The sequence below is a fragment of the Rhincodon typus genome, unplaced genomic scaffold, assembly GCF_021869965.1.
Source record: "Rhincodon typus isolate 14 unplaced genomic scaffold, sRhiTyp1.1 hic_rhity00000241, whole genome shotgun sequence".
Classification (NCBI taxonomy): Eukaryota; Metazoa; Chordata; class Chondrichthyes; order Orectolobiformes; family Rhincodontidae; genus Rhincodon; species Rhincodon typus.
Genome location: NW_025965879.1, coordinates 13,494 through 37,618, shown reverse-complemented (window position 1 = coordinate 37,618; position 24,125 = coordinate 13,494). Strand labels below are relative to the sequence as shown.

The window sequence follows — 24,125 nt, the reverse complement described above, 5'->3', positions numbered from 1 at the left end:
ATAAATAAAGGTGCTAGTTTCAAAATCTTTACTGAATTGTCCAGCTTTCTGTCTTTTCAAATTACAAGCGGCTTTTTGAAACACGGGGACAGGTGGAGCCATTCAGCCCCTTTGTCAATCTGTTACAAAGTTTTATACTACGTATTTCTAAGCCTCATACTTGGAAAGTGAAAGCAAGTTAAACATATATCATATGACTGCAGCAAGCTACAAGAATACAATATACGAAATGTCCTGGGAACCCAGCTTCAAATCCCACATGGCAGATGGTGGAAATTGAATTCAATAAAAATCTGGAATTAAGAGTCTAATGATGACCATGAACTATTTTCAATTATCAGAAAAACCGATCAGGGTCACTAACGTCTTTGAGAGAAGGAAATCTGCCATCCTGACCTACATGTGACTCCAGAACCACAGCAACATGGTTCACTCAAAACTATCTTCTGGGCAATTAGGGATGAGCAGTAAATGCTTGTCTAACTTGCAATACCCACTTCCCAATAATAAATTTTAAAATGTTGTCTTTTTCCAAACATCCCTCTTTCCATAAAAGGAAAAAAACAAAATTGTGGACACCATTTTGCACTGACACATTATCTTACACATATTATCTCTAATGCCAACTTTATTTCACGTACCAAATTCTGCTAATTTCAGTCAGTCCCACTTTTATCAATCTCTACATGTGCCTTTCATGAGTTATCTCTAAAGTCTTCAGTTCTTCTGATGATATATGTGGTATTTATTTTTTTGCCAGTTGGTCTGGAATCAGCTCCATTCATCTCTGGGGAACCTTGGTGCCAAGGTGAGTGCTTCATCAGGGCAGGACTCTGGTCTTTTAGACTGAATGTCTGGATTGGGGAGCACTTTTCCTCTGTCAGTTGCAGACCTCTGTACTTCTGCCACTTTCAGCAGCATCATTTCCTCTTCCCCCATTCAATTATACCTTTTCCCTCCTCCTGTGTTGTGCCCTTTTGTTTCACTTGCCTACCTTGTGCATGAAAACAGGATTAAGATAGTTCAGTAGTTGATTTTGACTCGATGGGCTGAAGAGCCTTTTTCTATCCTGTGAATCTCTATGACTCTATCATCAGCTGCTAAGAATGATTCAGAGAGACATAGAACTGTATAGCACGGAAACAGATCATTTGGTCCAAGCTGACCATTTATCTATATTAATTTAAATAAATGCCATTTGCCAGCATTTGGCCCATATCCCTCTAAACCCGTCCTATTCATTTACCTATCCAGATGCCTTTTAAATGTTGCAATTGTACCAGCCTCCACCACATCATCTGGCAGCTCATTCCACATACGCACCAACATCTGGTGAATAAGTTCTCCTTAAGTCCTTTTTAAATCTTTCCCCTCTCACATTAAACCCATGCCTTCCAGTTTTGGACTCCCTACACTAGAAAAAAGACCTTGGCTATTCATTCTATCCATGCCCCTCATGATTTTGTAAACCTCCATAAGTTCACCCCTCAGCCTCCAATGGTCCAGGAAAAATAGCCTATTCAGCCTCTATCTATAGCTGAAATCCACCAACCTCGGCAACATCCTTGTAAATCTTTTCTGAACCCTTTCAAGCTTCACTGCATCCTTCCTATAGCAGGGAGACCAGAATTGAACGCAGTATTCCAAAAGTGGCCTAATCAATGTCCTGTACTCCCAACTTCTATACTCAATGCACTGACCAACAACGGCAAGCGTACCAAACGCCTTCTTCACCATCCTGTCTACTTGTGACCCCACTTTCAAGGAACTATGAACCTGCACTCCAAGGTTTCTCTGTTCAGCAACCCTTGCCAGGATCTCCTAAGTGTGCAAGTTCTGCCCTGATTTGCCTTACCAAAATGCAACACCACACATTTATCTAAATTAAACTCTATTTGCCACTCCTTGGCCCATTGGGTCATCTGAACAAGACCCTGTTGTACTCTGAGATAACCCTTATCACTGTCCTCTGTACTATTAATTTTGGTGTCATCTGCAAGTTGGCTAACCATTCCTCCTATATTAACATCCAAATTATTAACATAAATGACAAAAAGCAATGGATCCAGCACTGAAATTGTGGCACACCACTGGTCACAGGCCTTCAGTTCAAAAAGCAACATTCCACCACCACCCTCTGTGTCCTACCTTCAATCCAATTTTGTCTCCAATCGGCTAGCTCTCCCTGGATTCCATGTGATCTATCCTGGCTAACCAGTCTACCATGCAGAACCTTGTGAAAGACCTTGCTGAAGTACATATTTAGAAAGTCTGCCATTCTGCATCCATCTGTCTTCTTTGTCACTTCTTCAAAAAATTCAATCAAGTTAGTGAGACACGATTTCCGACGCACAAAGCCATGCTGGCAATCCCTAATCAGTCCTTGCTTTTACAAATACATGTAAATCCTGTCCCTCAGAATCCCCTCCAACAACTTACCCACCACTGAGTCAGGCTCACTGGTTTATAGTTCCCTGGCTTTTCCTTACCACCTTTCTTAAATAACTTTTAAAAAATTCCTCACCCTTGTCATTTTTCTGAGTCATAGAATTGTGATGGAGTAGAGGATACCATTCTGAACATTCTGCCTGCATTGGTCTACAATCGAGCATCATTCCTAGTGCCAATCTCCTGTCTTTTTCCCATATCCCTGCACAATATTTCTATCCAAATAACCAAACAACACCCCTTTGACTGCCTCCACCACATTGCTAGGCAGTGAATTCTAGATGCTAACCACTCATTGTGTGTGAAGGCTTTTCCTCATGTTACCCTTGTTTAATTTTCACATCAGTTTAAATCTCTGCCCCTCTTGTTCTTGTCTCTTTTAAAAATGGGAACAGCTTGTGCCTATCTACTCTGTCCGGCCGCTACACATGATTTTGAAAACCTCTAACAGATCATATTGAGGGGAGGCAATGGCCTAGTGGTGTTATTGCTGGACTGTTAATCCAGAAACCAAGATAACATTCTGGGTTCAAATCCTGCCACAGGAGATGGTGGAATTTGAATTCAATAAAAAGTATCTGGAATTAAGAGTCTAATGATGACTATGAATCCAGTGCTGATTGTCAGAAAACCCAACAGCTTCACTAATGTCCTTTAGGGAAGGAAACTGCCATCCTTACCTGGTCTGGCCTACATGTGACTCCAGACCCACAGCAATGTGGTTGGCTCTCAACTGCCCTCTGGGCAATTAGGGATGGGCAATAAATGCTGCCTAAAAGTGATGCCCTCATCCTGTTAATGAATAAAGAAAAAAAAATTCCCTTTCATCCTTCTTCTGTCCAAGGAGAACAGTTCCAACTTCTTCAATCTATCCTCATCACTCAAGTTTCTCATCTCTGGAATCATATTTGTAAATCGTTTCTACACTCTCTCTGAAGCATTCAAGTCTTTCCTATAATGCGGTGCATACAACTGTACAAAATATTCCAGCTGAGGTCCAACAAGTGCCTTGTACGAGTTCAATATCACTTCTTTGCTCTTGGACTGCATGTTGCTATTAATAAAGTTGTAGACATTGTGTGCTTTATTTACTGCTCTCTCCACCTGTCCTGCCACCTTCAATAATCTGTGCATAAAGTGTATCTCTTTCTTTAATGTAATCAGTGACTTCGCCTTCACAGTCTTCTTTGATTTTGATTCCTTACTAATTAGATATCTTTCCATCCCAGCGTTGAATACCAAAATAGAATCAGAGAATCCCTAAAGTGCAGAAAGATGCCATTTGCGCCCAAGAGTCTGCACTGACCCTCTGAAGAAAATCTTACCCAGACCCATACACCCATCCTATCCCTATAATCCCCCGTAATATACTTAGCTCGACAACCTCAACAGCCCTCTGCAGTAAAGAATTCCACAGATTCACAACCGTCTGAGAGAAGAAATTCCTCCTCATTCTGTCTCAAATTGGCACCCCTTTATTCTGAGACTATGCCCTCTGGTCCTAGACTCTCCCATGGAGAAACAACCTCTCCACATCTCCCCTGTCAAGTCCCCTAAGAATCTTTGCATGTTTCATTAAGGTCACCTCTCATTCTTTTAAACTCTAATGAGTATAGGCCCAACCTACAACTTCTCATTAGACAGTCCCTCAATACCTGGAATCAGCTGAATGAACCTTCTCTGGACCGCCTCCAATGCCAGTCTATCTTTCCTTTGATAAGGGACCCAAAACTGTTCACAGTATTCCAGCTGTGTTCTGACTAGTGCTGTGCACAGATTGAGCAAAACCTCCCCAGTTCTATACTCCATTCCCCTAGAAATAAAGACCAACATTCAATTTGCCTTCCCAATTACCCAGTGAACTTGGATGCTGGCTTTTTGTCATTCATGAACCAGGACTCCCAAAACTTTCTGCGGTCTATTTAAATAATATTCAGCTCCTCTATTCTTCCTGCCGAAGTGCATCACTTCACATTTCCTGACATTCTATTCGATCTGTCACATTTTTGCCCACTCACTTAACCTGTCTGTACCCCTCTGCAAAGGATGGGAGACAGACAAAAATGCGCAGACACAGAGAAAGAGACAGACTGAGAGAAATAGAGAGAGAGAGAAAAGGGAGAATGAGAGACATATACAGCGAGAGCGACAAATGGACCGATGAGACATGGAAGGACAGTCAGAGTGAAAGACGGAGGAAAGCAAAAAGTCAGAAAAAGTGAGACAAAGAAGACACACAGAGACAGTGAGAGTGGGAGTCAGAGTGCCAAAAAGAGAGAGAGTGACAGATTTAGAGATAGAAAGAGAGAGAAAAGGGAGAAGGGGGAGAGAAAAAATACAACAGGCAAGCACAGCTGATGTTCCCAACTGTCTGAATGGTTTACCATGGGCACTCTCGACAAAAACAGTGACGAAATCGGAGATGTTCAAAGCAGGTGCAGCTTTCGAAGGATTGCTCCAAAACCAGATTCACACACGCCAGACACCTGCTCCAATATGTCACACATCATCAAAGGCTGAGAGCTGTCAGCACCTATAACCATTGCTCAATCTCTCTGAATCAGCACATCAAAGACAACACTGCAGAGAAAACAGCCCAGAATGCACAGGATCAGGACTGAGGGAGTGCTGCACTGTCAGAGGGTCAGCGCTGGGGGAACACTGCACTTTCGGAGGGTCAGGACTGAGAGAGCGCTGCAGTGTCAGAGGGTCAGGTCTGAAGGAGTGCCGCACAGTCGGAGGGTCAGAACTGAGGGAGTGCCGCACAGTTGGAGGGTCAGTGCTGAGGGAGAGGCACAGTGTCGGAGGGTCACTGCTGAGGGAGCACCGCGCTGTTGGAGGGTCAGGACTGAGGGAGTGCCACACAGTCGGAGGGTCAGTGCTAAGAGAGCGCTGCACTGTCGGAAGGTCAGTGCTGAGGGAGTGCCACTCTGTCGGAGAGTCGGTATTAAGGGAGCGCTGCACAATCAATGGGTCAGTGTCGAGGGAGTACTGCATTGTCAGAGGGCCAGTACTGAAGTAGTGCACACTGTCTCTTACCCCATGCTGTACCCCGTCTGGGAGTGTTTGATTATAACCATTGCTCAATCTCTCTGAATCAGCACATCAAAGACAACACTGCAAAGAAAACAGCCCAGAATGCACAGGATCAGGACTGAGGGAGTGCCACACTGTCGGAGGGTCAGCGCTGAGGGAACGCTGCACTTTCGGAGGGTCAGCACTGAGGGAGCGCTGCACTGTCGGAGGGTCAGGACTGAGGGAGTGCCGCACTGTCGGAGGGTCAGGACTGAGGGAGTGCCACACAGTCAGAGGGTCAGTGCTGAGGGAGAGGCGCAGTGTCGGAGAGTCAGTGCTGAGGGAGTGCCGCTCTGTCGGAGACTTGGTATTGAGGGAGCGCTGCACAATCAATGGGTCAGTGTTGAGGGAGTACTGCATTGTCAGAGGGTCAGTTCTAAGGAAGTGCTGCACTGTTGGAGTGCCACCCTGTCAGAGGGCCAGTACTGAAGTAGTGCACACTGTCTCTTACCCCATGCTGTACCCTGTCTGGGAGTGTTTGATTATAACCATTGCTCAATCTCTCTGAATCAGCACATCAAAGACAACACTGCAGAGAAAACAGCCCAGAATGCACAGGATCAGGATTGAGGGAGTGCTGTACTGTCAGAGGGTCAGCGCTGAGGGCGTGCCGCACTGTCAGAGGGTCAGGACTAAGGGACGGTTGGACTGTCAGAGGGTCACTGCTGAGGGAGAGTCGCACTGTCAGAGGGTCAGTGCTGAGGGAGAGCCACACTGTTGGAGGGTCGGTATTAAGGGAGTGCTGCACAGTCAGGTGGTCAGTTCTGAGGAAGTGCTGCACAGTCAGAGGCCAGTACTGAAGGAGTGCACACTTTCTCTTACCTCATGCTGTCCCATCTGGGAGTGTTTGATTGCGAGAGTGTAGAGAGAGCTTTACTCTATATCTAACACCATGCTGTCCCTGTCCTGGGAGTGTTTGATGGGGGACAGTGTAGAGGGAGCTTTACTCTGTGTCTAGCCCTGTGCTGTCTGTGTCCTGGGTGTGTTTGATGGGGGACAGTGTAGAGGGAGCTTTACTCTGTATCTAGCCCTGTGCTGTCCCTGTCCTGGGAGTATGTGTTTCTGAGTGAAGAGCATGTCAGTTGCTGTTGGAATCTTTCCCAGAATGCCGATGCTGATGCTGAGCCTGGTCTGGAACGTAGCTAGTTGCTTCACTCTGAAGGAATGAAGCTGCCTGGTGTTTGGTTTCAATGTGGTGCCAGTGTCTCTCTGCGTGCAGACCCCTTGGTGCCAATTCTCAGGCGTTGTGTGATCTCCCGACAGTGTTAGTCTGAGGCTGCTGGACTCCAATCTTGCAACCCCCACCCACCAACACCCCCACCAATCCCGCATCAGGTGGACGGAATTCAACAACGTAAAGATGAGGAGGCCATCCAGCCCCTTCTCTAGCCTATTACACAAGAACAGGAGGAGGCCATTCAGCCCCTTCTCCAGCCCATTACACAGGGAACAGGAGGAGGCCATTCAGGCCCTTTTCCAGCCTGTTACACAGAAGCGAGAGGAGGCCAATTAGAGTGGGAGTCAGAGATAGAGAGAGGCAGAGACTGTCAGAAATAGACAAAGAGGACGTGATAGACAGAAACTGAGAGGTAAACAGAGAGAGACAGAAATATACATGCAGAGAAAATAGTGGGAGAGATAGATAAATATAGAGAGAACATGACAAAAAGTAAATGGAGAAACAAAGAGAAAGTGAGAGAAGCAGAGATCAAAACAAAAATAAAAAGATGGACAGAATGAGAGACAGAGAGAGATACAGGCAGAAACACAGGGAAAGAGAGGGAGGGTGGGAGAGAGCAAGACAGAGAAAGATAAAGTGAGGGACAGAAAGAGAGAGGGAATAAGAGACAGAGAGAATAAATAAAGTAAACAGAGAGAGTGAGACACAGAGAGAGGCAGAAGAGAAAGACACAGGGATGAAGAGAGAGGGATACAAAGGGTCAAAAAGGAAGGACAGGAAGTAAGCCAGCCAGAATGGAGCACTGTGCTGTGAAGAGAAAGAGAGAGGGGGACAGGAAAGGAAGGAGGTGATGGGTCAGTGCTGATTCAGCTCTGTGCTCTGTTGGAATGATCGTCAGTCTGAATGAGTCAATCCCGCATTTTGACTATGACAGAGAAGACAAGAGACAGGGTCATCTCACCAATTCAGCTGTCCGTCACCAGAGACTGCCTCTGTGTGGTCACTATTCAGTCAGTGCATGGACAATTCCTCACCATTGACTCATTTCACCAAAGCGAGAGATAATCAATGCTGAGACAACCACATCAGCAGAATTCCCGGCACGAGAAACAGACAAACTTCCAGCATCTTGAAGTTCATTAACCTCTTTCACTCTCTCCCACTCATATTCTTTCCTTGCATATACTTACATTCACTTTGTTTCTCTCCCTCTCTCTCTGCCCTACTTCACATCACACGCTGACTCTCACTGGGGTATGGATCCCACACACACTGGCTCTCACTGGGGTACAGGCCCCACACATACTGGCTCTCACTGGGGAATGGATCCCACACACACTGACTCTCACTGGGGTACAGTTCCCACACACACACACACACAAACACACACTGACTCTCACTAGGGTACGGGGTTCCACACACACTGACTCTCACTGGGGTACAGGGTCCAACACACAGTGACTCTCACTGGGGTATGCGTCTCACACACACACACAAACACACACTGACTCTCACTGGGGTACGGGGTCCCACACACACTGACTCTCACTGGGGTATGGCTCCCACACATAAAAGCACAGACACACACTGACTCTCACTGGGGTAAGGGGTCCCACACACACTGATTCTCATTGGGGTATGGGGTCCCACACACAAACTCACTGACTCTCACTGGGGTACAGGGTCCCACACACACTGATTCTCACTGAGGTATGGGGTCCCACACACACTGACTCTCACTGGGGTACGCGGTCCAACACACACACAGACTCTCACTGGGTTACGGGTCCTACACACACTGACTGTCACTGGGGTATGGGCCCCACACACACACTGGCTTTCACTGGGGTACGGTGTCCCTCACACACACTGACTCTCACTGGGGTACTGGGTTCCACAACACACACCCTGACTCTCACTGGGGTACGGGCCCCACACACACACCCTGATTCTCACTGGGGTACGAGCCCCACACACACACCCTGATTCTCACTGGGGTGTGGGTCCCACACATACACACACAAACACACACTGACTCTCACTGGGGTACAGGGTCTCACACACACTGACTCTCACTTGGGTACGGTTCCCACACATACACGCACAAACACACACTGACTCTCACTGGGGTACGGGGTCCCACACACACTGATTCTCACTGGGGTATGGGGTCCCACACACACTGACTCTCACTGGGGTATGGGGTCCAACACACAGACTGACTCTCACGGGGGTACTGGGTCCCACAACATACACTCTGACTCTCACTGGGGTACAGGATCCCACACACACTGACTCTCACTGGGGTATGGGCCTCACACATACTGGCTTTCACTGGGGTATGGGTCCCACACATACACTGAATCTCACTGGGGTATGGGTCCCACACACACACTGACTCCCACTGGGGTACAGGTTCCCACACACACACACTGAATCTCACTGGGGTATGGGTCCCACACACACACTGACTCTCATTTGGGTACCGTCCCATACACACTGACTTTCACTGGGATATGGGCTCCCACTCACACACACTGACCCTCTGTCACTCTTTCTTTCTCTGTCTCCCTGCCCCCTCTCTTTGTCTTCTTCCATCTCTCTCACTCTCTCCCTCACTCTGTCCTCTGTTTCCCTCTCCCTGTCCATCTCTTTTCCTTTCTCTCCATTTCCCTCCTTTTCTCTCTGTCAGTTTCTGTCTCCTTTTCGCTGTGTTTCTCCATCTCTGTCTCTTTCATCCTCCTTCTCTCTCTCTCTCTGTCTCTCTCTCTCTCTCCCTCCCTTTCTTTGTCTGTCTATCTGTCTCTCCTTCTCAGGGTGAGGGCCCCTGTCAGTTCCTTCTCTAAACTCTCGGTAATGAGCTGATGAACAATATGCTGGGTGTTTGCAATGAGGCTCCTTCAGGCAGCTTTCAACACACCCAGAGTTTCCCCTCTTTGTATGTGCTGATCCTGAGCTCTCACATCTCGATGTCTCTCAACATTCAATGAGAGAGTCTAACCCTAATCCTCCTAATAGTGTGTCAGAATGTGCTTGGACCCTAAACCTTCTCTCACTCTCAACCTCTCCTCCCCCTCTTCAAACAAGTATTCCTTTACCACGGGAATGAAAAGCACAGTGGTTATTAAACCTTCTCTTCTCTAAGGTGAACAGGCCCAGCTTCTCCAATCTGTCCATGTCATTGAAGTTCCTTATCGCTGGAACCATTCTCCGGCATCTTTCCCACTGCCTCCCCTCACATCCTTTTGAAAGTGCAGGTCACCGAACTGGACACAATCCTCCAGCAGAGGCTGAGCCACTGTTTTATACAGGTTTAGTACAACTGTCACAAACAAAAAAGAAATTGCTGGAAAACCTCAGCAGGTCTGGCAGCATCTGTGGAGAGAAATTAGAGTTAACATTTCAGGATCCAGTGACCCTTCCTCAGACGTGCTGAGCTTTTCCAGCAATTTCTGTTTTTGTTTCTGATTTCCAGCATCCTCAGTTCTTTCAGTTTTTATTTAGTTTTACTGGCCCCTGCTCTGACACTGGGTTTATACAGACAAAGACGCAGCATATTTCATGTAGAGACTTCATCAGCTCCCGGTGTTCCTGGAACCCTTTACAATGGCGGTAGAAACTTCAGGATACATCACTACTTTGCATAAGGATGGGATCACTTATCTCCTCACTGTACTACCCTCCATAAAACACAGTGCATCTGAAACCCTGCTGTTCCCAAACCAAAAGAGTCACAACCAACCTTGCAGATGACACAAAGTGGAGGGAGAGGTAGCATTGAGGAAGCGGGGAGGCTGCAGAAGGACTTGGACAGGATAGGAGAGCGGGAAAAGATGTGGCAGTTGGAAAACAATGAGGAAAAGTATGAGGGTGCACAATCTGATAAGAAGAATAGAGGGGTAGACTATTTTCCAAATGGGGAAAGGATTTGGAAATCTGAAGGGCAAAGAGACCATGGAGTCCTAGTTCAGGATTGTCTTAAGGTTAAAATGGAGATTCAGTTGGCAGTTAGGGAGGCAAATAAAATGTTATCTTCATTTTGACAGAGCAGAATACAAGGGCAGAAATGCACGGACAAGGTTGTATATGGCTCTGGTCAGACTACATTTGGAAAACTGTGAGTAGTTTTGGGCCCCATATCTAAGGAAGGACGTGTTGGCGTTGTAGGGAGTCCGATGGAGGTTTACAAGAATGATCCCAGGGGCGAAGGGCTTGTCATATGAGGAGCAGTTGAGGACTCTGGGTCTTTACTCAATGGAGTTTAGAAGAATGAGGGAGGATCTGATTGAAACTTACATAATATACAATGGACATAGAGAAGCTGTTTGAACTTGCAGGAGATGAGGACCTGAGGGCACAGCCTCAGGCTGAAAGGACGACCCTTTATAACTGAAATGAGGACAGGTTTTTCTAGCCAAAGAGCAGTTACTCTGTGGAATTCATTGCTGCAGAAAGCTATGGAGGCTGAGTCATTGAGTTGTTCAAGACTGAGATAGACAGGTTCTCGATTGATAAGGGGATCAAAGGTTATAGGGAGGGGGCATAGGAATATGGTTGAGAAACATATCAGCCATGACAGAATGGCAGAGCAGACTTGTTGGGCCGAATGGCCTAATTCTGCTCCTAAATCCTATGTGGTCCTCCCCGAATCAATACCACCACCCTCAGCTCCTACACCCCTCCCTATCTCTGTAACCTCCTCTGGCCCCTACACCGCTCCCTATCTCTGTCACCTCCTCCAGCTACTATGCCCCCACCAACTCCGTAACCTCCTCCAGCCCCTACACCCTCTCTATCCTTGTAATCTCCTCCAGCCTCTACACCCTTGTCTATCTCTGCAACCTACTGCAGCCCCTACACGTCTCCCTATCTCTGTCAACACAAACTCTCTGACCGGGTTTCCTATCAACATGGTCTCAATATGTCCTCCCAGTCTCAGAGTGAAACTTGGATCTGGTTTAGGTCCCTAGCAAGTCACTTATGGATTTTTTTTTCCCCTTGTCTGCATCGAGGCCAAATGTAAGTGTAGATTGCTATACTTGCATGAGGTGCTGGTTTGTGTTTGTTTTTACTGGCAGCAGGACTCACACCCCATTAAGTTTGGCACTCAGTAGTCCTGCCAACATTACCATTTTCTCTTTCTCTTGTTCACACTCCTGCTCCCTTCCTGTCTATCTTTCTAATTCCCTCACTCGCACACCTGCTTGCTCCTCCCTTTATATCTCACTCTCTCTCTCTCCTGTTCTCTTTCCCCCTCTACATCTCTCACTCTCTCTCCTCTCTCTCTCTATCTCTCTCTCACCCCCCAACCCTTCTCTCACTCTCTGTTCCCTAGTTCTCTCTCTCGCTCCCTCTATCTCTCTCCAACTATCCCTCCCACTATCTCTCCGTCCCTCTATCTCCTGCTCTCTTTCTCTCTCTGTGTGGTTCTCTCTCATTCTCTGTCTCTCTCACTCTCCCTCTCTCACTTTCTGTCATTCTCTCTGTCTCTGTCTCTCATTCTTCACACATGAGCCCCACATGGAGATAAATGTTGGACATCAAAGTGTGCTGCGTTCCTCGCAGAGGGCGACAGACAGATTGAGACAGTGACAGAGAGCGCAAGGGGGAGAGAGAGGCAGACAGGAGATATATCAAACCACAACAATGATGCTCACTCTCTGCAGTTGTTCTTGGAACAGCAGGAATTTGCCTGCTGCCTGACCTCTGAGCCCCCCAATCCATAGGCTTGGTGTGGCAGGAGGGGGTTATGGACACACTCTAGGCCCTAGGACAGGTAAAGATCATACTTGTACCAACGCATTAGGAGCAATACAAGGCCATTCAGCCCCTCGAGCCTGCTCCGCTATCCAACAACACCATGACCGTAACCTCAAACCAACATTCCCACCTGATAACCTCTCCGCCCTTGCCATCACTCATCCAGAATCTATGTCCCTCAACTTTGGAAATATGTCCCCCAGCCTGTTTCAGGGCGGGAGTTACAAAGAGTCATCACTGTCTGAGAGAAAACAGGCCTAAGACCATAAGAGATAGGAATGGAATTAGGCCATTCAGTCCATTAAGTCTACTCCACCATTCAAACATGGCTGATATATTTCTCAACCCCATTCTCCTGCCTTCCATGGTAGCTCAGTGGTTAGCACTGCTGCCTCACAGCACCAGAAATCCAGGTTTGATTCCACCCTCAGGCGACTGTCTGTGTGGAGTTTGCACATTCTCCCCATGTCTGTGTGGGTTTCATCCGGTGCTCCACTATCCCCCCCACAGTCCAAAGATGTGCAGGTTGGGTGGATTGGTCATGCTAAATTGCCCATAAAGTCCAGGGACGAGTAGGCTAGGTGTGGTAGCCATGGGAAATGCAGGGTTACAGGATAGGGTGGGTCTCGGTCGGATGCTGTTCAGAGTCAGTGTGGACCTGATGGGTTGAATGGCCTGCTTCCATGCTGTAGGGATTCTATGATTCTATGAACCCTCCGTCAGTATCTTGCTCACTCTCTCAGTACCACTGCTCTCAACTCCCTCCCTCACTGCCACACACCCACTCCCCTTCCCCCCCTCCAACCCCATCATCAAAAAAACTCCCATCCTCTCTCACACTGTCATTCCACTCGCTACCTGCATGGGAGACTCGTCCCCCCTCCTCTCTGTTCTTAGCTCTCTCTCTCTCTCTCCACCCCCCCACCCCATGCAGCCTGGGGCTACATATGCACATCAGCAAAGATCCCTGTCACCAACAGGCTCCAAGCTCCTGAAATATGAGAAGTGTTTTTTACTAGCTCAGGCCCCCCTCCCATTCTCTCAGTTTTCTTTTAATCTCCTTTCTTATGACAATGTTTCAATTTCTCATCTGTCGACAGCCTTTCAGCTTAACTTGTCCTCTCAACAAGTGTCTCCACGTGGCAGAGAAACAGAGAGAGAAAACAAAGCGGTGAGACATTGGCTCCATCAAACACTCCCAGGACAGATACAGCACTGGGTTAAATTCAGAGTAAAGCTCCCTCAATTCTATCTGACCCTGTGCGCACCCACCTTGTAAACACCGTCAATGCAATGCTGCTCTTGGGATGGGGATGCTATTGAATAGGTTCAAGTAAGAGACAGTTCAAGGCAGACTGAGGATCCAGATGCAACAGATGAGCTGGTGTAACACTCCATCTCAACATTTATTACCCATACTGAGCTGACCTGAAGTTTATAGCGAGCTGTCATCTTTAAATTTTAATTCCAGTATTTCCGGGCCACTTCCTTTAGTACTCTAGAATATGGATAATCAGCCTCTGGGGATCTATCAGCTTTTGACCTCATTAATTTCCCAGCACTATTCTCTTATTAATACTGATTTCTCTCCATTCTGCCCTTTGACATTTCTGGGAGGTTATTTGTGCCCTTTATTCTAAAGACTAATCTAGTTTCCTTCACGTATCAATAGAAGTTTTTACAGTCAGTTTCTATGTCTCCTGCAATTTTACACTCATTCTCTAGTCCCTCCTCCTTGAGCAAACTTTTTATCCTCTTTTGCTGAATTCTAAAATACTCCTAATTCTCAGAATGGCTGTTTTTCTCTGGCAACTTTAGATGTCTCCTCTTTATATCTAATACTACCCCTGAGCTTGTTTGTGAGCCACAATTGAGAGGCCGCTCATCTTTTACATTAGTTCCAGACAGGAATGAGTAATTGTTGTAATTCAACAAAAGTGATTCAAGGGGCAGCTGCTGATACCAGTCTGCAGGCTTGGACACAGTCAGTCAGCCACTTGGGACATCAGATTCAAGATCCTCTCCACATAACAAGGTGGATGAATGAGAGAGAGCTCAGTATGAAGTGAGATGAAAGTGGGTGACATTGCTGTTGCTGTCGGTCTCGGAGGGGAAGTGACCCAAGTGAGTGAGTAGGGCAGTGTTAATGGCGGCTGTGAGTAATTGAGGGAAGATTTTATCAAGCAATAATGAGAGAGGTAGAGCTGTGGTGGGCAATGGGTGCAGTAGCAGGGATGGAGTGAGTGAGAGGTTTGGAGCGGAGATGATGGCACTTATACAGGTGGAGTTGAGGAGGTCATTCGCCTTCTTAGGAACATAGGAGCAGGAGTAGGCCATGCAGTTCCTCAAACCTGTTCCACCATTCAATGAGATCATGGCTAATTATGGCTGAATTCCATATACCTGTCTTTGGTTTATGTCCATCAATACCTTTGCTTAGCAAAAATGCATCTATCTCAGATTTAAAATGAACAATTGATCCAGCATCTGCTGCTGTTTGTGGAAGTATGTTCCAGACTTCTATCATCTTTTTTTTGTGTAGAAATGCTTCCTAACATTTTTCCTGAACATTCTGGCCTTAATTGACAGACAATGCCCTCTAGTTCTAGAATACCCAACCAGTGGAATTAGTTTATCTACCCTTTCTTTTCCTGTTAATAGCTTGAAAACTTCAATCAGATTACCACTTAACCTTCTAAATTCTTGAGGAAACAGGCCACTTTTGTATAACCTCTCCTCATTACATAGCCTCTGAAATCCAGGTATCATTCTTGTAAACTTACGTTGTACACTCACCAAGGCCAATCTATCCTTCTTAAGATGCTCCCAGATGTGCCCACAGTCTCCAAGCGGAGTCTAACCAGGGTTTTGCATAAGTGCAGCATAACTTCTGCGTCGTCATATTCCAGTCATCCAGCACTGGCCCAGGGGACAAATTCAGATAATGGGTTGGTATGAATCTGGGATTGTGCCCTTCTTTGCTGGTCCTGGAAGAAGACAGCATTCCAGCTTTGAGCTACACCATCAAGCAGGAGTTCTGGGTCACTGCCCAGGGACAATACCACCACCACATCTGGGGTAAATGTCAGGAGGGCAGAGGGCAAGTCCTGGGCTGACAGTGCTTTTCCAAGTGGACAAGGGGTTTTAATGATGGCATAGGGGGATGGGAACTCAGAGAATTCCAGGATATCTTGGTGGTGGTGAGTTGTCCCAGGAATGGCAATGAGGCTAGAATTGGGCAAGAGAGAGAGAGAGAGAAGCACAGTGGGGCAAGGTCAGAAGCAAATGGTGTTATTATACAGTGGGAAAACTCACTTGGACTCATGGCGAGAATCTGCCCAAAAATAACACAACACAACACAACTCACACTTCACCAAAACTGCACAAGATTAAGCCACGAGGGAAAGAAAGTGAGACAGAGAGAGTGAGAGAGTTAGAAACAGTGACAGAGAGAGACAGTAACAGAGAGAGAGAGTGAGAAAGAGAGGGAGTCAGAGACAGAATTAGAGACAGACAGAGAGAGACAGAGAAAGAGAGGTGGGGACAGACAGTGGCAGAGAGAAGGACAGTGACAGAGAGAGAGGGACAGAGAGACTGAGAGAACAGTGACAGAGAGAGATGGTAACAGAGAGAGGGACTCAGACAGAATTAGAGACAGATGGAGAGAGACAGAGAGAGAGAGGGAGAGACAGTATCAGAGAGAAAGACGGTTACAGAGATAGAGCAACAGTGACAGAGAGGGAGAAACAGACAGTGGCAGTGACAAAGAGGGAGAGAGAGGGATAGAGAGATGAAGACAGAGATAGAGACAGAGGGAGAGAGACAGAAAGAGGGAGACAGAGAGAGTTGAGAATGACAAAGAGACAGAAGGAGACACAGAGAGAGAAAGACAGAGAAACAGTGACAGAGAGATTGCTCGAGTGATTGAGACAGACAGAAACAGTGAGAGAGAGAGAGATCGTGAAACAGTGAGACAGACAGACATAGTGACAGAAAGTGTGATTAAGGAGGTGCGAGGTGATACTGAAGGCCAGGTCAGTTTTAGACAGCAAGCCACGCATACGTGCGTTAGTTCCTGCTTTTCTCTCTCATACTCTGTCACTATCACGCTGTCTCTCTCACTCCGTCACTATCTCTCTCCGTCTCTCGCTGTATCTTTCTCTCTGTCCCTCTGTGTCTCTTTCTATCTCTGTATTTGTGTCTCAGTCTCCATCTGTTTCTCCCAGTCTCCCCCGACAGTGCGTGCTTTTTCCTCTCTCTCTATGCCGAGCTCCTCCCCTCTCTGAACAGGAGATTACTTCCGTGTTTTGACAGCAGATTCAGGAAGCAGCGAGCCCAGAGAGCTGACAGCTGCGCTCAGTTCACCAGAAACTGTCCCTCACCGTCGGACTGCCTCTCCATCCATCACATCTTTCTCTATCCCTCTTTCTCCCGGTCCCTCTGTACCTGACCTTCCATCTGTCCAGATCTCTCTCCATACCTCTAAACCCTAATCCCCCTCTTTTGTCCCTATCTTTCTGCCACACCTCTCCCTCCCTCTCTCTGTTCCCCAATCTTTCATCTCTCACCTTGTCCCCTCACGACAAAGCCGACCCCTTTGCCAGACGTTCTGTTTGGAGTTGGGACTACAGAATGCAGTCACAGGTCACAAGCACGTACCCTGTCGTCAAAAGAGGCCAGAGGGCAGTGCCAACACTAAAGAGGGAGCCAAGCAACGGAGGTGAATGGGAGAAGGAGAGGGTCACAGTGGTGGGAATGGGGAAGCGGCTGTAGAAGGGTGTGAGAGAGACAGTACAGGGAGGGGCAGTGAAAGAGGTCAGGCATTAGGGGCGGAGCAGGGAGCAGGAAGGTGAACTTTGGAGGGATTGGTCGATGACAGACTCCTCGGTTTGACCATTTCTCTCTTATCGTGCCCCCACCACTAACCTCCCCTCCTCCTCTTCCACAGGCCTCACGGACACGGCAGCAACTCTGTGCCCGAGCAGGGACCACCTCGAGATGCTCAAGGCCTTCGATCTACATTGGGAGTACGGCCCATGTTGTGGTAGGTTACAGCCTGAAAACCTCTTTCAGCAGTTGGCCAAGACCATTCCGCCCCTTCTGATTAGTCCCGATCACATTACCCCCCCCCCCCCCCCCCCACCCCCCACACCACCACCACGCAGCCTGCTCTTCCCCAAGCTCTGTACGAATCTCTTGCTGTATGGATTAGGCCTCATTATCCCACAGTCTGATGGAGATCAGGCAACTCAACACAAGGCCCAGCATAGAGCCAGCAGTCTTGTGTGTACTGGGCCTCACTTCAAAATTTGGGGTAAACACTATGCTCGGACTGGATCCTTGGGCCATTTCCTTTTGGCATGGTGCCTATGGGTTCTCTGTCTCCTCTGAATGCCTTCTCACTTCAGTCCCATCTCGATTTCTCCCACACAGCACAATATAGTGGGCTTTTGTACGACCCACATCAGCGTAGATACCGACAATTCTCAAATGCCACATGTCCTCAGGTGTCTCATATCCACAGTAACTGTCAGATGTGAAGGACCGCCAGACTGAGAGCAGCGAGGGTTCATGGCGAGACTGAATTCAGGCCCTAAATAATCACAAAGCTTAATAATGAGAAACTCTACACTCTTCACCCTTTCGTATCTCTATAACCATGTTTGGCCCATACACCCTTCCCTATCTCTATAACCTCCTCCAGCCCCATCACTCCTCCCTCTCTCTTTGACTGATTAGCTTCTGGAATGTGCTGCCTGAAAGTGTGGGGGAAGTAAGGGTCAATTAAGGAGTTAGGGTCTGGTCCGTGCTGCCTGAGAGTGTGGGGGAGGCAATGTCAATCGAGGGGTTAGGGTCTAGAACGTGGTGCATGAGAGTGTGGGGGAGGCAGGGACAATCAAGTGTTAGGATCTGGAACGTGCTGCCTGAGAGTGTGGGGAAGGCAGCATCAATCGAGGCTGCAAAATGGAATCGGGTCAATATCTGAGAAGTTGGGTGGAGGGAACAAGTTGAAACTCACCCGATAAATTGCTCCCTCAGAGGACTCGCATGATACAAGGGGCGAAGGGCCTCATTCTGCCCTGCAGCCAATCTCTAGTTCTTTGAATTACTTTCTAATCACCGCTTTATTGAAGTTTGGCGCAACCTTTCTCTCAATGGCAACCCCTTTTCACAGCACATCAGTATACAAAGGTGATGCAAATTCTGCCGTTTGAGTGTTTTGCATCTTGTGAATAATTGCCCAATTCTTTGCCTGTTTCTACTCCACGTCCATCCCCTCCTGCACAGGTATCACGCGAATGGAGAGGTGGGAACGAGCTAACCGGATGGGTCTCCGACCTCCGCAGTACATCAAGGAGCTACTCCTTTATCATAAGAAGGAAACCAAGTATCAGGAGAGGTACGTTCTTTCAGACTTTCTGTGGTGGGGACACGGCTGTGGCTGGAGGGGAGGGAGATTGGTTGTTTCTGGGTGGATGTGAAATTTTTCCACATCATCCATAGTCATGGTGGCTGAGTAACACATTAAAAACTGGTCGGGACTGAAGTGGGCAGCCAGGATGTAGCTACAGTTTAGCACAGGGGTGTGCATGGAATACAAACAACACAGAATGGTCCTAAAGTGAAAAGCAACTGCAGGACGCTGAGATACAGTCAGATCCGGGTTAGAGTTTTGTTTCCAGTTCTGGATTCCACATTATAGGAGTGATATGATGGAACTGGAGAGGGTGCAGAAATTTACCAGGATGTTGCCTGAGCTGGACAGTTTCAGTTATGAAGACAGAGATTGGTTTGGCTGGGGTTGTTTTCCTCGGAGCAGAAGGGAATGAGAAAAGGACAATGTTTGATGCATACATGATGATGAAGGGTACAGATAGAGTAGACAGGAATAATTTTTTTCCCCTTGATGGAGAGATCAATGACGAGGGGGTACTGATTGAAGGTAAGAGGCTAGAGGTTTCAAGATGTGAGGAAAAGTATTTTCACCCAGAGGGTGATGTGAACCTAGAACTTACTACAAGGATGATAGAGGCAGAAACCCTCAGCAAATTGGGTTGAGGGGTGACCTTACAAAGGTTTACAAAATCATGAAGGGCTTAGATAAGATGAATAGCAAAGGTCTTTTCCCTTAGGTAAAGGAGTTCAAAGCTGGGAGTCATATTTTTAAAGTGAGAGGAGAAAGATTTAAAAGGGACCTGAGGGGTAAATTTTTCACACAGAGGGTGGTTCATGTGTGGAATGAACTGCCAGAGGAAGTGGTAGATGCAGGTACAGTTACAATATTTAAAAGACATTTGGACAGGTACATGAACAGGAAAGGTTCAGAGGGATATGGGCCAAATGCAGGCAAATGGGACTAGTTTAGTTTGGGAAACTTGGTCAGCATGGACGACTCTATGACTCTAATAAGTGTTTAGATGTACATTGTGATGCTAAGGCATACACATGTGCCAAGAGCTGGGAAATGGGATTAGAATAGTTAGGTGGTTGTTTTTGACTGGCTCAGACATGATGGGCTGAAGGGCCTTTCTCTATGAGTCTATGACTCACAGTTAGTGCACGGATGCAGCGAATGACTGGGAAAGCTGATTATCTGGAGACCATTTGTGAAACAGGGGATGGAGGATAAAAGTCGGGATGCCTCGCTACAACAGTACAGGATATTGGAGAGGTTTCACATGGAGTAGCTGCGTGGTTATGGCCCCCTTATTGAACGAGGCACACACCATCACGGGCAGCAGGTCAGAGGAAGGTTCACTCAGCTTATTCCTGTGATGAAGGGGGTTCTATCTAATGAGGAGAGGTTTGAGCAGGTTGGGCCTGGCCTCATTGGAGTTTCGGAGAAATGAGAGGTGACCTTATTGAACATATAAGATTCTGAGGACAGGGACGGACAGGGTGGCTACTGAGAGGGCTTACCCCTTGTGGGGGAGTCTAGAACGGGGAAGCAGAGCTTAAAACTAAAGGGTCTCCTGTTTAAGACTGAGAAAAGGTGGAATTTATTCTCACAGAGGGTGGGGAGTGTTTGTAATTCTCTCCCCCTCAAACAGCAGTGTTGGGGGTGCATGGATGTGTGTGTGCGTGTGTGTATGTATGTATGTGTATAGCAGGGTGGGGGCAGTGAACATATTCAAGGCTGAGTTAGACAGAGTTTTGATCAGGAAGGGAGGGAGAGCCACTGGAAAGTGGAGTTCAGGTTACCACATCAGATATGGTCTCAAATGACAAAAACAAGTTTAAGGGACTGAACAGTATACACCTAGTCCTCATTCTTAGTGCTGATGTATTGTTGGTGTGGAGCGTTAGGATTAGGAGAAGGAGAAAGGTGACTTGCGTGCGACTCAAAGCTGTCCTACCGGATATGAAACCAGATCTCGTCTAAATCAGGTACTGAAAGTATGGAATCCAAGCACCTTTGAGAGAAGGCAGCGACTCAGACATTCAGTCCCTGTAATGGGGTCTCACTCCTCATCTGGAAAGATCTCTCTAACCCTATCTCTCATCTGAACTACTATATCTTGGGATGCCTCTCTAAACCTCTCTCTCTTTCTCACACATACACACAGTCCTGTATCTTCTGGGAGTCTCTCTAACCCCCTCTCATACTCATCTGTATTAGGGTGGTCCCTCTAACCCTCTGTCTCTTACATAATGCAGTCTCTTGGGTGGTCTCTCCAACCCCTCCCTTTATCTCTCATTCCTGGACCTGTGGAGGTCTCTCCAACCCTTTCTATCTCATACACACCTGTAGCTGAGGATGTCTCTCTAACACACTCTCTCTCACACGGTCCTGTATCAGGGGCGGTCTCACACACACACACACACACAGCAATCTCTGGGGTGGTCTCTCTAACCCCTCCCTCTCTCACACACACCTTTAATGGGGGAGGTCTCACTGAACCCTCTCTCTATCCCCCTCACTCGTGTATCTGGAGAGGTCTTTTTAACCCTCTCTCTCACATCCTCTTACACCTGGGGAGGTCTCTCTAATTGCCTCACTTTCTCACTCCTGTATGTGTGGAGGTCTCACTAACCCTCTCCCTCTCTCACACACTCTTCTTATGTGGGAAGGTCTCTCTAATCCCCTCTCTGTCATTCCTAAATCTGGGGAGATCATTTCTAACTCTCTCTCTCTCTCGCACACACACGCACACACACACACACCTGTTCCTGTATCTCTATCTCTATCTCTCTCACACAATGCTGTATCTGGGGAGACATCTGTAACCCTCTCTTCCTTACTCACCTGTATCTGGGACACACTCTCTCTCTCACACTCCTGTAACTTGGGAGGTCTCTCGAACCCACTCACTGTCACACTCCTGTATCTGGGAGGTCTCCCTAACCTTCTCTCTCTCAAACAGCGCCAGGGACCCAAGTTCTATGGAAGTTTGCACATTCTCCCCATGCCCGCGTGGGTTTCCTCCGGGTGCTCCGATTTCCTCCCACAATACAAAGATGTGCAGGAAGGTGGAATGACCATGGTAAATTATCCATAGTTTTCATGGATGTGAAGGTTAGGTGCATTAGCCATGGGAAATTACAGGGATAGGGTAAGGGGTTAGGTGTAGGTGAGATGCTCTTGCAATAGTCAGTGTGGACTGTAGGGATTCTATGAAACCACATTTGCATCTGGGGAGGTCTCTCTAAACCTCTCTCTTTCTCTCCCTCTCTCCCACACACATACACACACTCCTGTATCTGGGGAGGTCTCTCTAATCACCTCTTTCTCTCTCACACACACACATTCACACTCCTGTATCCTGGGAGATCTCTCTCTAACCATCCCTTTCTCTCACACACTCCTGTCTCAGGGCGGTCTCTCTAACCTCCTATCTCCCTCTCATACCCCTGGATCTGGAAAGGTCTCGCCAACTCAATCTCACACATTATTGTATCTGGGGAGGTCTCCCTAACCCGTTCTCTCTCTCTCTCTCACACACACACACACACACACACTCTCTCTTGTATCTGGGGAGGTCTCTCTAACCCCCTCATCCCTCACTTTTTCACTCCTGTATCAGTGGACTTCTCGCTAACCTTCTCCCTCTCTCACACATTCTTCTGTATCTGGGAAGGTGTCTCTAACCCCGCACCCCTCATTCCCTAATCTGGGGTGGTCTCTTTAACCCTCTCTCTCACATACTGCTGTCTCTGAGGTGGTCTCTCTAACCCCTCCCTATCTCTCTCATTCCTGTATCTGTGGAGATCTCTCCAACCCTCTCTCTCTCTTTTCTCACACTCCTTTAATGGGGGATGTCTCTCTAATGCCCACCACCACCCCCCACCTCCACTACACTCCTGTATCTGGAGAGGTCTATCTAACCGTCTTCCTCTCTTACACAATCTTCCGTATTTGGGAATGTCTCTCTCATCTCCTTTCTCTCACTCCTAAATCTGGTGAGATCTCTACCCCTCTCTCTTGCTCATACTGCTACACCTGGAGAGATATCTCTAACCTTTCCTTCCTCACTCTCCTGCATCTGGAGCAGCCTCTCAAACCTTCTCTATCTCTCTCACTCCTGTATCTTGGGACAATACAGTGTGGATCTGGAGGAACACAGCAGGTCAAGGATCATCATAAGAGCAGGAAATTTCCGAAGAAGGGTACCAACCCAAAATGTCAACTTTCCTGTTCCTCTGATGCTGCCTGACCTGCTGTGTTCCTCCAACTCCACACTGTCTTGTCTTTGACTCCAGCATCTGCATTTCTTGCTATCTCCCTGTATCTTGGGAGTTCTCTCTAACCAACTAACTCTCACACTCCTGTGTCTGGGGAGGTCTGTCTAACTTTCTCTCTCTCATACTCCTGTCTAACCCTCTCTCTCACACACAATACTGTGACTGAGGTGGTTCTCTAAACCCATCCCTTCCTCTGTCACTCATTTCTATATCTATGGAGGTCTCTCCAGCCCTCTCTCTCGCTTTCTCATACTCCTTTAATTGGGAGGTCTCTCTAACATCCCACCCTCCCACTCCTCTCTCTCTTCCACACTTCTGTATCTGGGAAGATCTCTCCAATACCATCTCTCTCACTCCTGTATCTGAGGAGATCTCTCTAATCCTTCTTTCACTCTCAGTGTCCTTTACCTGGGGAGATCTCCCTAATCCCTCTTTCACTCTCACAATCCTATACCTGGGGAGGTCTCTCACTCTGTGTCTGTCTCTCTCACACACATAGACTCATGTATCTGGGGAGGTCACTTCAAACCCACTCCAGCACTCCTTTATCTGGGGAGATTTTTCTCTCGCTATGTCTTTCTCTCTCGTCCTTTCTCTCTTCCTCTCTTTTCTTTTCTCTTTCACACTCTCCTGTATCTTGGGGACAGGGTGGGGGCGGGGGTTTCTTTAATCGCACCCCCTCCCAGTCTTTCTCTCTCATTCTGTGTCTGGGGAGCTCTCTCTAACCCTGTCTCTCTCTTTCTCTCTCTCTCTCACTCCTGTTTCTAGGAAGGTCTCTCTAACCCTCTCTCTCTCTCTCACATACTCCTGCATCTGGATATGTGTCTCTAAACCCCTCTCTCTCTGACACTCCTGTATCTGGGGAGGTGTCTCTAATGTTCTCTCGCTCTCTCTCTCTGTCTCTCTGATACTCCTTTATCTGGGGAGGTCCCTCTAATCCCCTCTCTCTCAAACACTCCTGCATCTCAGGAGGTCTCT

The 24,125-nt window shown here is 47.5% G+C and overlaps 1 protein-coding gene and 1 long non-coding RNA gene across 3 annotated transcripts in view; one reads left to right on the top strand and one right to left on the bottom strand.

The window, feature by feature from the left end:
* Window positions 1-610: 610 nt before the first annotated feature.
* On the bottom strand, window positions 611-17,273 carry LOC125488302. Its single transcript, XR_007266274.1, has 2 exons — window positions 17,033-17,273; window positions 611-994 (listed from the first exon to the last, which is right to left on the bottom strand). It is a non-coding gene; the product is annotated as an uncharacterized LOC125488302 (long non-coding RNA).
* LOC125488301 (DNA polymerase delta subunit 4-like) overlaps window positions 16,595-24,125 on the top strand; it is a 20,094-nt gene continuing 12,563 nt past the window's right edge. For both annotated transcript variants that reach the window (XM_048621247.1, XM_048621248.1), the window contains exons 1-3: window positions 16,595-17,184; window positions 17,413-17,508; window positions 18,753-18,864. In XM_048621247.1, the coding sequence (XP_048477204.1) occupies window positions 17,097-17,184; window positions 17,413-17,508; window positions 18,753-18,864 (296 nt within the window). In that variant the 5' untranslated portion in view covers window positions 16,595-17,096. The remainder of the gene's footprint in view (window positions 17,185-17,412; window positions 17,509-18,752; window positions 18,865-24,125) is intronic.